We start from the raw sequence: 12,657 nt of genomic DNA on the forward strand, positions 1-12,657 counted from the left end.
CATGAGCACAATAAACGTCAAACAGGTAGTTTGTCTTGGCGAGGAAGCCAAGGGGGGGAGAATTCTCCAGCTTCTTGGTCTCCCAAACCCAGAGCCATTTTTGCTGGGAATGTAGATAGAGTGTGGTTAGGACGGGGCAGGTGGACGCCTCGGAATGCGGTCTTCACCGGTGGAGGAGGGGCTTGGGAGGTCTTTGCAGATGAGGGGAAGCAACACGATGTCATCAGACTTCGAGGACAGCGCTTGGAGCCAGTCTCGCAGAACTCGTGCATCCAAGGGTTTGTGGGAACGAGACTGAAAAACCCGCCAGGTCATGGCTGAGTCACACAGCTCGCCTCCAGGACGTCCTGCCTTCAAACCCTGTCCTAAGGCCCTGCAAGTTCCTTGGTCATAGTTGTCTTGCCCGAAGATTTTTCCTGTGGAACTGAAATTCAGAGAGGAATCATGGTAGGGAGAGGGACGCACGTACTCACGCTACTCTCGCCCTCACCAGCCCTGCGCGTGTCTGCTTGTCTTGGCTTTTGTGACGCTCACCCCCCCTTTCTCCTCCACCTCCTGCTCCTTCCCCCACCCATCTTCTTCCAGATTTCTCCGTGTTGGGGCCCCAGGGTTCTGTCCTCAGCTGTTGGTGGGTCTGTTTTCTGTGTAGGAGGCCTGCATCCCCATCCCTCCCGTTTTTATATTCCTTCCGCGTCTGGTCAGCCCATGAGCAGGCCACCTTTCCCCGGGTACCCTCCTCTCACCCTAGCCAGCTGCCCTGCCCACCGACCCTCCGCCTGGACGGCCCCTTGGCCTCCCACCCAGGGCGTGCCAAAACGTAAGCTCTCCGCCACGTAACCTTCACCTTGGCTATGTGCAGCTGAGTGTGTAATCTTGGTGGGGTGGAAACTTATTTATGATCTGTTACTATGTTGGGATAAAAATTGTCTAGACTTTGAAACCGGTTGTGAACCGAATGATTTGCTTCACATTTTAGTTAGGAGTGCTCATTTTGTTTATGCTGTTGACTTGCAGTGAATAATTGCTTTATTAACCCAGGAAAAGTTCAGCTGTCCTTGGGTTCTGGCGGAGACTTGAGGAAAGTACCACGTGGTTTGAGAGCTGAGCCTGTAAGTTGCTTCGTTTCCAGCTTTGTAATGACCAGAGGAGAAACATTTACGGTTTTAGTGCTTTGTGAGGTTTGGAACGGATTTTTAGGTTAGCCCTGGCAAACAGTCAGAGCAGCGAACTTCCAAACCTGCACACCTCTGTGCCCATAAGCATTCATCTTTTTCACTAGTTTTCCTAGCAGTTTGTAAAAATAATGGCTTTTTGGTGTGAAACAGGGGTTGGCAAGTTGTTTTTAATAACAAGCCAAGCAGTAAATATTTTTGGCTTTGTGGGTCAGACTATGCTATTCTCTCCTGTAGCAGTGTATAAACAAATAGCTCTGGTTGTATTCCAGTAAAATTTTATTTACAAAAACAAACAAAAGGCAGCTGGCTGGATTTCACTCATGGGCCACAGTCTGCCAAGCGCTAGTACCGCAAACAGGTTGGTTAATTGATGGGTGACTTGATGCTGAGTTGGATTATTACTGTATAGGGAAGATGAGGGTGAGAATTTAAAGATTAAGATTTCTCAGGATAAAAATCATAAAATGCTTTTAAGGAGTCAGTCAACACACATTCATACATACGTGTTTAACACTGAGTAGGGAGTATTTTACATACCCAGCATGGTGTAATAATCCAGGACTGTAATGAAAGGAATCAGATACTCAGTGTCAGCAAGGATGTGGAGAAATTGGAGCCCGCCGATGCAAAATGTAAGATGGTGCAGCTGCTTTAGGAGGCAGTCTGGCAGGTCCTCACAATGTTCGCCATAGCTGCCGTACGACCCTGCCATTCTACTCCTACGTGTACACCCAAGGGAAATGAAGATGCACGCGCATGCACAGACTTGTACACCAGTGCTCACAGCAGCATTAATAGCCAAAAAGTAAAAAGCAACTTCAATACCCATCACCGATGAACGGATAGATAAAATGTGGTCGGTCCATACAATGGAGTATCCTTTGGCCGTAAAAACGAATGAAGCTCTGACACAGGCTACGACATGGATGCACCTTGAAAACCTGAGTGAAAGAAGCCAGACACAAAAGGCCACCTGTCGTATCATTTTGTTTATATGAAATATCCAGAGTAGGCAAACCCTAGACGCAGAGAGCAGATGCATGGTCGCCAGGGGGTGGAAGGATCGGGAAGTGACCACTGACAGGCACGAACGAGGGTTCTTCTGGGGTTAGGACACTGTTCTAAAATGGGTGGTGGTGATGGTTGGACAAGTCTGTGAATATACTAACAAGCCATTCGTTTATGTTTATACGGGTGAATTGTGTGATACCTGAATTATATCTAAATACAGCTGTTACGGAAATAACTAGGTGCAGGATTAATCTGTGAGAAATAACTAGTAAATAATTAAAAAAAAGATCCATCATTATTTTTTGGAGGAAGGAGATCCAGAAAGTGAATCGGTATTTCTGGCTCTGCTATTTCTGGTGTGCTTCTGAGAGCTCATGCGCTTTCCCACCCCTCCGTGAACGGTAGACCTTGCGGAGGCAGACCAGGGGAGGGATGCATCCCTGGTCTCCTGCTGGGAATCAGGGCCCAGGTGGGTCCCTTCACCCCTGGGTTGTCCTGAAGCCAGTCTGAGAAAACCTGTGGGTGGCATGTGTCACAGGCATGTTGTATTCCTGGCCGAGTCCTGGGGGCTTGTTTGCTTGTTCAAGAGGCTCATGGGACACACTTCTGTGTTGCAGATCGAAGAAGGAAGCAAAGCCGCGGCAGTGGACAAGTTGCTGGCCGGAGATGAGATCATTGGCATCAATGACATCGGTCTGTCGGGGTTTAGACAGGAAGCGATTTGCCTGGTGAAGGGCTCGCATAAGACCCTGAAGCTGGTGGTAAAAAGGTAAGACCTGGGCCTCGTGCCTTGTTTACAAACAGAGATGAGCGGGACAGTGAAACCTGGAGTCTGTTGGCTGCGCCGTGTCACTGTGGCAATCCTGATTTGGACTTAAGTCGCGCACGCGTGTGTGTGTGTACATGTACATGCATGTACACTTAGGAATCTATCTCTTGGCCAAGGATGAATCCAACATCAAAAATTTTAAAGATGCCTTCTTTTTTTAAAATTAATTTTTATTGGAGTATAGTTGATTTACAATGTTGTGTTAGTTTCTGCTATACAGCAAAATGAATCAGCTATACATATACAGATGTCCACTCTTTTTTAGATTCTATTCCCATGTAGGTCATTACAAAGGTTTTTTTTTTTTTTTTTTTTTTTTTCCCCAATAGTTATTTATTTTGGCTGCGCTGGGTCTTAGTTGTGGCACTCAGGGTCTTCATTGCAGCACGTGGCATCTTTAGTTGCGGCATGTGGACTTTTAGTTGCGGCGTGCATTCAGGATCTAGTTCCCCAACCAGAGGTCGAACCCAGGCCCCCCCGCATTGGGAGTGTGCAGTCTTGCCCACTGGACCACCAGGGAAGTCCCTACAAAGTACTGAGTAGAGTTCCCTGTGCTGTACAGTAGGTTCTTAAAAGATTTCTTCTTTTATTACTGTTGACTGTTAATTTTGATTTAAGTGATTTTGAATACTTAAATCTTATTCTTGGCAATATGTAGGTGATTTTCTGGCAGTGAGGAAACTGTTTATGCTCCAAATGATGAAATGTCATTGCCTGTGTTGTACACAAGGTGGCAGGCTACCAGGTTTTGAGGTTTTATGCTAAAATAATGTGATGCACATAGACTTAACAGGTCAGCTAGCAGGTGTTTCCAGTGCTGTGCTGAGGTCTGAGGGGACCAAGTGCATATTCCAAGAAAGGAGATTGTGGATAGGAGTTGGGATGATTTGAAGGGGTCAGAAAGTGAAGTTGGGCACGTGATGCTTTTACACACAAGCACTAGAACGGTACTACTGGGCAGCATGGAGGTGTTTTGTGACTTTTTATTTTTATTTTTTGGCCACGCCGCACAGCTTGTGGGATCTTAGTTCCCCAACCAGGGACCAGGAATCGAACCTGTGCCCCCTGAAGTGGAAGTGCTGAGTCTTAACCGCTGGACCGCCAGGGAATTCCGGTGACTGGTTTCATATAGAAATAATTCTCGGCCTTGTGTTTTGCAGTTGGCTAATTCATAGTAAAGGGTTGACGTGCCCCTTTTAGCAGAATTAGCGCAGTCTTTCCAAGGTAGGCTGTACATTTTATTTTATTTTTTAAAAATTTATTTATTTATTTATTTATTGTTTATTTTTGGCTGCATTGGATCTTCGTTGCTGCGCGCGGGCTTTTCTCTAGTTGCGGCGAGCGGGGGCTCCTCTTCGTTGCGGTGCGTGGGCTTCTCACTGCGGTGGCTTCTCTTGCTGCGGAGCACGGACTCTAGGCGCGCGGGCTTCAGTCGTTGTGGCTCGCGGGCTCTAGAGCGCAGGCTCAGTAGTTGTGGCTCACGGGCTTAGTTGCTCCGCGGCATGTGGGATCTTCCCGGACCAGGGCTCGAACCCGTGTCCCCTGCATTGGCAGGCGGATTCTCAACCACTGCGCCACCAGGGAAGCCTGGCTGTAAATTTTGAAAAGTAAATTGACTCAAGGCCTTCAGTTTTTAGTACAGACTTGAAGACATATCCCTGTGGACTTTTCATGTATTTATTTTTGGGGGACCAAAATAGCATCCAAGGAGGAGTTTCAGAAACGAAGAAGGAAAGCATTTCATTCTTTGCCACGTTCATGCAGCAGCCTCATTTCTCAGTGGAATAGGCTGTCCTTGTAAATCAGAAAACTGACGTCTCAGCATGGCCATTTTGGAGCCTTGTGGGGGAGCAGGGGACATGACGGGTTGCCATCACGGTGTATCATTTCTTTGAGGTCGCCTTATTAAGCCTCCTAAGGCAGGACGTGTGAAGTTCTCGCAGGATTCCGTTAGACTTAGTGGAGCGCTGGTGATGGTGAGGGACGCTTGACCCACACAGGGGAGACAGCGGTTATAAACCACCACCTGAAATGTCTCCGTTGCGGGGCTGCCCGAGCCCCCAGAACACACAGCCGGCTCGTTGGCTTACTGTCTGTCTCCCCCACGGGGAGAGCACTGGCTTAGTTGAAGCTGTGAGCAAACTGTCTCGCCAGTTTGCGGCTGCTTACCGCAGTGCCCGATGCGCAAGGGCAGATGAGGGGCTTGGACTTATTGAATCGAATTGATTTGAGCTGCACCGGGACGGGCATCATTGGAGGGCCTGATGGGGCTGCTGACCATGGGGTGCTCATTCAGTAAAACCTGTCAGTGTGACATCGGCCAGCCCAGGGGAGGCAGCAGCAAATAAAATCAAGCCAGTGACACATCCTGGGGGACAGAATCAGGGTGCATGAATATTTTCACCGGTTGCATCTCACAAGGTAAAAATGAAATGTTGGTCAATGTCAGATCTTATTCTAGGGTGCAAAAAAAAAAAGCAAGTGTGTAATAAAGTTGGTTTAGTAACAACAGCTATAAAGAAGGGAATTTGCACCCCAGTAGAAAGTTGGATGAAAGACGCTCATAGGCAGTTCCTAATATGAGAAATGCACATAGGAAACGAGTGTTTAAAAAGACATTTTTCAACGAATTCATAGAAAAGACTCTGACAAGTACAGGTTTCTGGTAACTGTATTGCTGAACTGAATGAATAAGCATTTTCAGAACTCTAATGAAAAACTGCTGAACTCATAAAAGTGCTAACAAAAGATCAAGATGAAAAAAAAATTAATTACATGGGACTGAGTGAACTGATGAGGATGAGTATAATTTTTGTGAATTTCTGTTTGAATTAAAAAAAAAAAAATCCCACAAGGACTCAGAGGCAAAGAATATAGAAATCAATCTTCACTGCAAAGTAAAGGAGCTGTTACAGTGGAGGATTACTGGACTGAATGTCAATATTATGACATAGTATGAGTGTGTTTCGTGTTTGGTAATTGCAATCATTGTTGCTTTTGTTGCGGTCATCCATTTACAATGCTTGGTGTCAGTCTATTTATCTCTTGTAAAAATAAAATACAGTGTGTGTGTCGGGGGGGGAAAAAAAAAAAAGATGTTTAACTAGGGATCGACAAGTTTACTTACAAACTAGGTTTTGATTCTGCAGCTGGCCGAGATCTGATGGAATAGCACTGCCCATTGGTGCTGAGATGTGGGGAAACAAGTGCTTATTTGATGTAATGCTGATGAGACTTTCTGGTGAGCGGTTTGGCAACATGTGTCAAAAGGCCTATTTTGGACTCAGAATTTCATTTCTTGGATCCTAGATATTCAGCAAAAGGAAATGACTGAAGTGAATTAGGGACCATGCATACTGCAGAGTGCTGCCATTATAAATGGTGTCAGCCAAATGAACTTATCTACGAAACAGAAACAGACTCACAGACACAGAGCACAGACTGGTGGTTGCCAAAGCGGGGTGGGGGGTGGGGGAGGGATGGATTGGGAGTTGGGATTAGCAGATGCAAACTAGTGTATATAGAGTGGGTAAACAGCAAGGTCCTACTGTAGGCACAGGGAACTCTAGTCAACATCCTGTGACAGAGCGTAATGGAATAGAATATGAAAAAAAATATATATATATGTGTATAACTGAGTCTCTGCTGTACAGCAGAAATCAACACATTAGAAATCTATACGTCAATAAAAGTTTTTAAAAAGAATACAAGTGCTATTACAAAATAAAAAAATGGTGTCAGTGGGCTTCCCTGGTGGCACAGTGGTTAAGAATCCGCCTGCCAATGCAAGGGACACGGGTTCGAGCCCTGGTCCGGGAAGATCCCACATGCTGCGGAGCAGCTAAGCCCGTGTGCCACAACTACTGAAGCCTGCACGCCTAGAGCCCGTGCTTTGCAACGGGAGAGGCCACCGCAATGAGAGGCCCGCGCACCCGCAGAGGGGACTGAGAAAGCCTGCGCACAGTGACGAAGACCCAACACAGCCAAAAACAAGTAAATAAAATAATTTTTTTAAAAAATGGTGTCAGTATTTCCTGACATGGAAAGATGCCCCTCAAAGTCCAGTTGAGTGGAACACATACAAGCAGTTATAGAACTGTATAGGCCCCATGAAAAAAAGTTTTAATTTTTAATTGTGGTAAAATACACGTAACAGAAAACTTACCATCTTATCCATTAAGTGCACAGTCTAAGTGTATTACTTCTCTGATAATAAAAATGTCGAGCTCGTCGCACTTTTAAAGAGGAGAGGCCTTTGGGGTTCTGCGTGATGTGTTCACAGGACTCAGCAGGAGGTTTGGTCCCCAGGAGGCAGTCAGCTGTGCTCTGTTCTGGGCGGCGCCCCCAGAAGGCTCTGTTTATTGCTCTGTGGTCAAAACAGACAGGATCACCCTAAGGGGCGGGTGTCGGAATGCCGGCTACAATTACTCCAAGAGTGACTTTTTATTCCGCATTTATGAGTACTTGGAGTAACACATGGCCGTGGGAAAACATTCACTTTGGAACGGGAATTGGGTGGGATACATCAGCCTTTCTCCCAACCCCTCATCCTCCCATTTTGCCCCTCCGGAGAGCGGCTGTGTCAGTACTAACCGCTTAGGTTCCCTTTTAGAAACAGGTACCTAGTCGTGTGTTACACGTGAAAATGGGGGTCGGTCCAGGTTGAGTGCTCTGACTCAAGGTTTCTCCTGACCCCGTGCGGCTCCACGGTCTGGATGCTCTGCTGTGTGTCTAGCAGGTCCTCTGTGTGTGGACGTTTACGGTGCTTCCGGCGCACAGCAGACAGTGCTGCGGTGTGACGCTTTTGTACCCGAGTCCACATACATGTGCGTATAGGTCGTCCTGGTCCATTCCTAGCGTGGGAGGTTTTGAGGCAGAAAGTACGTGCGTTGTGAAGCTTGTTTTTGCTGGCTTTGTGGATGTGATAGGTGACAGATGCTTTTATTGTTTAAATGGGCATTTCTGTCATTATGACCGAGGTTGGGCATCATTCCATGTGTTCAGAAGCTTTTTTTTTTGAATTCGAGGAACATAGTTAAGGATCTAAAAACCGGATGATGTGAGTTCTGTTCGGAGTACACACCATGAGAACTGGGGGTAGAAGGAGAGAGAAGGCCTGGGGGCCCGGCCCGCTCGCCTTGGAGCTGACTGCGTATCCAACAGACTTGTGGGGAGACGGATCAGACTTTGGCTGTGAAGGGTTGATGGGAGCCCTGGTGTAGGATCCCAGTTTTGTAATCCGCATACCCAGTTCCCCTTTAAGTGAGGAGTGTGCAGAATGATTATCTAGTTTAGATAGAGCTTAATATTCTAAGTAACACATATAACCCAATATAAAACCAAACCAAGCAGTTTGTCCAAATGTTTTTTTTTTCAAGCACACTTTTAAAAACAAACTTAGGCGTTTTTAAATATTTTAAAGATAATTTTGGATTAAATTTTAATACTGTGTGTGGGTATTATTTTTGCCTATTAGAAAAGTCTGAAACGGTGGTTTTGCCTAGAAATATGAATAAAATTCTACAAAACGGTTAATTAGTTAATACTAGGATCTGTTGCTGTCATCTGGCACATGGTGAATTACTGTTTTAAGTACTGAAGACGCACATAATAAGGACTTTTAAAACTCCATACTGGGGCTTCCCTGGTGGCACAGTGGTTGAGAGCGTGCCTGCTAATGCAGGGGACACGGGTTCGAGCCCTGGTCCGGGAGGATCCCACATGCCGCGGAGCAACTAAGCCCGTGCGCCACAGCTACTGAGCCTGTGCGTCTGGAGCCTGTGCTCTTCAACGGGAGAGACCGCGACAGTGAGAGGGCCGCGCACCGTGATGAAGAGTGGGCCCCGCTCGCCGCAACTGGAGAAATCCCTAGCACAGAAACGAAGACCCAGCACCGCAAAAAAATAAAATAAATAAATAAATTTAAACTCCATACTAACTTACCATTTTCCTTATTACAAAGGCACCAGTGAGTGCTTTTAACATGATTTCTCTTAAATCGGTGACATGTTTTCTTCTCTATCTAAATCTAAATCTCACCATTCTCATCTTTCTTTATCCCTAGGCAACCACTAATCTGACTTGTATCTCAGAGATTAGTTAGCATTTTCTAACTAGTGTTGTATGTAGAACTCCAAAATGGATCATGTACTCTTTTTTTAAATATATATATTAATTAATTTATTTATTTATTTTTGGCTGCGTTGGGTCTTTGTTGCGCGCGGGTTTTCTCTGGTTGCGGCGAGCGGGGGCTACTCCTTGTTGCGGTGCGTGGGCTTCTCATTGTGGTGGCTTCTCTTGTTGTGGAGCTCGGGCTCTAGGCGCGCGGGCTCAGTAGTTGTGGCTCGCGGGCTCTAGAGCGCAGGCTCAGTAGTTGTGGCGCACTGGCTTAGTTGCTCCGCGGCATGTGGGATCTTCCCAGACCAGGGCTTAAACCCGTGTCCCCTGCATTGGCAGGTGGATTCTTAACCACTGCGCCACCAGGGAAGCCCTGGATCATGTACTCTTAAAAAAAAGGTGTTTAGTTTATGAAGGCACTCTGTAGTTAATTCATAGACTGAGCCACCAACACATCAATATCAAATGTTGGCCTGCCTGAGGATCACCAAATGATAAATGAGCTGCCTGAACCCTCAACTACCTGCCCAGCCCAGGCACCTTAAGAAAGGGTGGCTTTTCTGACGAAGATTGAAAACAGCTTAGGGTCCTGAGGGCCAGAGTGGCCAGTGCAGGCTTGGTTTTTCTCGGAGGTTCTGGGAAGAGGCGTGTACGCGCCTCGGTGTAAAACACATACCCGTGGTTTTATGAACAAAGTGGGCATCGTGGGTCGCATCCTGACTCCCTCCCGCCGGTGACAGCTGCTGGGCGTGCTTGTCTTGCTTCAGCCTGTGCAGCGAGCAGGGCACCCAGCGGCCAGGCGAGGGTGGCGGCAGGCTGGCTTCACAAGGCGGAGGCGTCTGGTTTCACGGGGCACGGGCACCGCGTATCTTGTCATCGTTTAGAAGCCGGGACTGGGAGAGCGCGGTGCCTTAGGAGACAAGGACCCAGATCACTGTCTCTCCCCAGCCTCGTTTCTTTCCCAGACAGGTGAGAGCCAGCGCTGCCTTCCTCCCAGAGCTGTGTCGGCTGGAAACAAAGAAGGGTAACAGGAAGCCGCACTGGTGCACACATGTTCTCCTTTAAGATGTCCAGGTGGTATCCTGGCATCTGCCCGGGAGTCAGAGGAACGGGGGGGGCGAGCAGGCGCAGCCCGGCCGTGCCTCCCCGGCACCTTGTCCTGCCCTCTCTGCTTGGCCGAGGATGTGCTGCTCGCAGGAAAGCGTGGGAGGATGTGGTAGCCTCTTCTTCTGTGTCTGTCTCTCTGTGTACTTGTCGCCTGCACTTTCTTCCCCGGGGTCGGGCCCCTCCCTGGAGATCCTGATGGGCAGGTGTGGGATGGATCTGGGCGCTGGTATTTCCCTGAGGGCCACGGGCTATTTTGCTGGGCGGCTGCAGTGCTCATACCGCTGGCTTAAGCAAATGTGCTTGGAAAAGGTTAAGACCCAAAACTGGGTCACTCGAGGCCTTTTCCTGATTAACGCAGGTGTCGGTAAGCCCCTTGCTGTGGGAGACGTGCCGAAGTAGGGGACGCTTCTCGCCCGGTGCTGGGTTAAGGCCGTTGCTGTCCGATGCTGTAAAATGCTCACTAAAAGCTCCGTGTGCACAGCACCGGGATACCATCCACTGTCCTCCGTTCACAGGGAAGTTACCATACGTTCAGCTCCTAAAACATACATGGAATTTCAAGCACCGTAGGGAAAATTTCTCTTTAACTGTCAGGCCATGAATTATATTGTATAGCTTGTAATGACTCTTTTGGTCTTTCTTCCAAACGTATATGGTAATATTAGTCTTGTTTACAGTGAACTCGGCCTGCCACTTCATCGTTCGTGTCACTCCTGAGCCGTCCACTGCCGCGAGCAGTTTTTATGCCAGAGCCACATTATGCGTAGGGTTGACGCATGTTTCCTGCCTCTTTGCCGGAGGCCTTAAACCCTTCTTTGACTCTGCTTACGTCCGCTAAGCTTGCCTTCAGGAGGAGATTAACACCGGAGGATGGAAGGATGGAGCTTCGCTGCAGGAGGCCGTAAGGGGTGGCCACACGGGGTGGCGTGGCAACACATCTGAAGAAAGGAGGTGTCTGGTCTAGTGACGGCACGCATGCCTGCTAGGAGCAAGTTTCTTGCCACGTGCGTGGGCTTCTGGACGTCACTGAGGTGCAGTGAGTTCTGCACCAAGCCAGTGTCGTGCCGGGCTCCCCTCTGCTGCTGGCTCCTTGGAGCTGTCCTAGGGCAGGCGGCCCCAACGTGGATGAGCGCAGGTGTTCCTGAAGCAGCTAGAGGAGAGGGATGGGTAGGACGTCAGCAGGTTGTGTCCCTCCTGCTTTTCCCTCCTCCCCACTTCCTCTCCTTTCTCTCCCCTCTCCCCCCGACCCCAAGAGCTCTTCCTGGGGCAGAAACTGTGTGTTCCCACAGAGGGTGTCTGTCTTACTGGGGATGCTGGTGGGTGCTGCTTTTGGAGGGTGGTCTGAGATTGATCGTTCAAATTTCAGGGGAAAAGTGTCTGCTTTGAGCATTTGCGGGATTGTGGCTGTTTGCTACTGTGCTTACTTTCTTCTTAAAACAGAGTAGACCCAGAGGTTTATCCTGGACAGACGCCGACTCGTTTGGGCTGTTTGCCATTCTTGTTTTTATGAAATAAAATCAGGAGGGAAAAAAAGCCACATAGAGCAGAATTGCTTTATTTGGGGAAAGGTTGCTTCTATTCAGATGTAGATTTAGTGTATGGCTTAACCAACTTAATCAGTTGAATCTCTAGGTGAGATGTTTCATATTCTAAGCCAAGTAGAGAGTGGTAAACAGTTATGATTTTGTTTTTCATTAGAAGGCATGCAAGTGATGTTGATATAATTTAGTTTGGAAACGCTGATGGTTTCTAATATATTAAGGCATGCAGAGAATGTTTCACGTAATTTTGTTTCTATACTCTTATGTACAAGACTCACCAGCTCTGTTGCTAATCCTTAGCGCTACTCGTACTTAGTTATGTTAATGGTTGCACATTTGAGTGTCTGGGGTGTCTTTACCAAAAAATCCATTCTGTTTACATGTAGCCAAGAAGCTGCATCGGTGCCTTTCTGAAAACTGGGGACATGCACCGTGACCTCGGGTGGTTTGGACAAAGCGTTTTTAGTACTGGTAGTGCTGGGTGAGATAGTCCCCTCACCCCCCTTTGCAAAAGTTAACGGGAAAATAGCCAAGCCATTTGGGTCTGCTCCAATTCTGCCTGCGTTCATTGTGTGACATTTCTACGCGGTCTTTCCTGCTAATGCACCCGGGGAACGCCAGAGGCCGAGACAGGCGTGCACTTGCCCTTGCTGGGAGACAGATAAGGGGAGCCCCGGCCTCGTGGGGCGGAACCCTGATGCTTTTATCCCGTGTGAATGCTGCTACTCGGCCCTGGCATTGGTTTAAAATGCAGCTTTGATGTCTTGTATCAGTTTCAGCTGTTTAGGTCATTTGGGAATTTTCATCTTTACCTCTTTCTCCTCGTGAATAAAGGCAGGAACTCCTGGACTCTTATCCCATTTTATCAAGGGTGATG

At 47.8% G+C, this 12,657-nt stretch overlaps 1 protein-coding gene across 4 annotated transcripts in view; it reads left to right on the top strand.

Moving 5' to 3' along the window:
- SHROOM2 (shroom family member 2) overlaps positions 1-12,657 on the top strand; it is a 139,592-nt gene that overhangs the window by 59,441 nt on the left and 67,494 nt on the right. For all 4 annotated transcript variants that reach the window (XM_057538031.1, XM_057538032.1, XM_057538033.1 and 1 more), the window contains exon 2: positions 2,804-2,955. In XM_057538031.1, the coding sequence (XP_057394014.1) occupies positions 2,804-2,955 (152 nt within the window). The remainder of the gene's footprint in view (positions 1-2,803; positions 2,956-12,657) is intronic.

This window comes from Balaenoptera acutorostrata, chromosome X, assembly GCF_949987535.1.
Source record: "Balaenoptera acutorostrata chromosome X, mBalAcu1.1, whole genome shotgun sequence".
NCBI lineage: Eukaryota > Metazoa > Chordata > Mammalia > Artiodactyla > Balaenopteridae > Balaenoptera > Balaenoptera acutorostrata.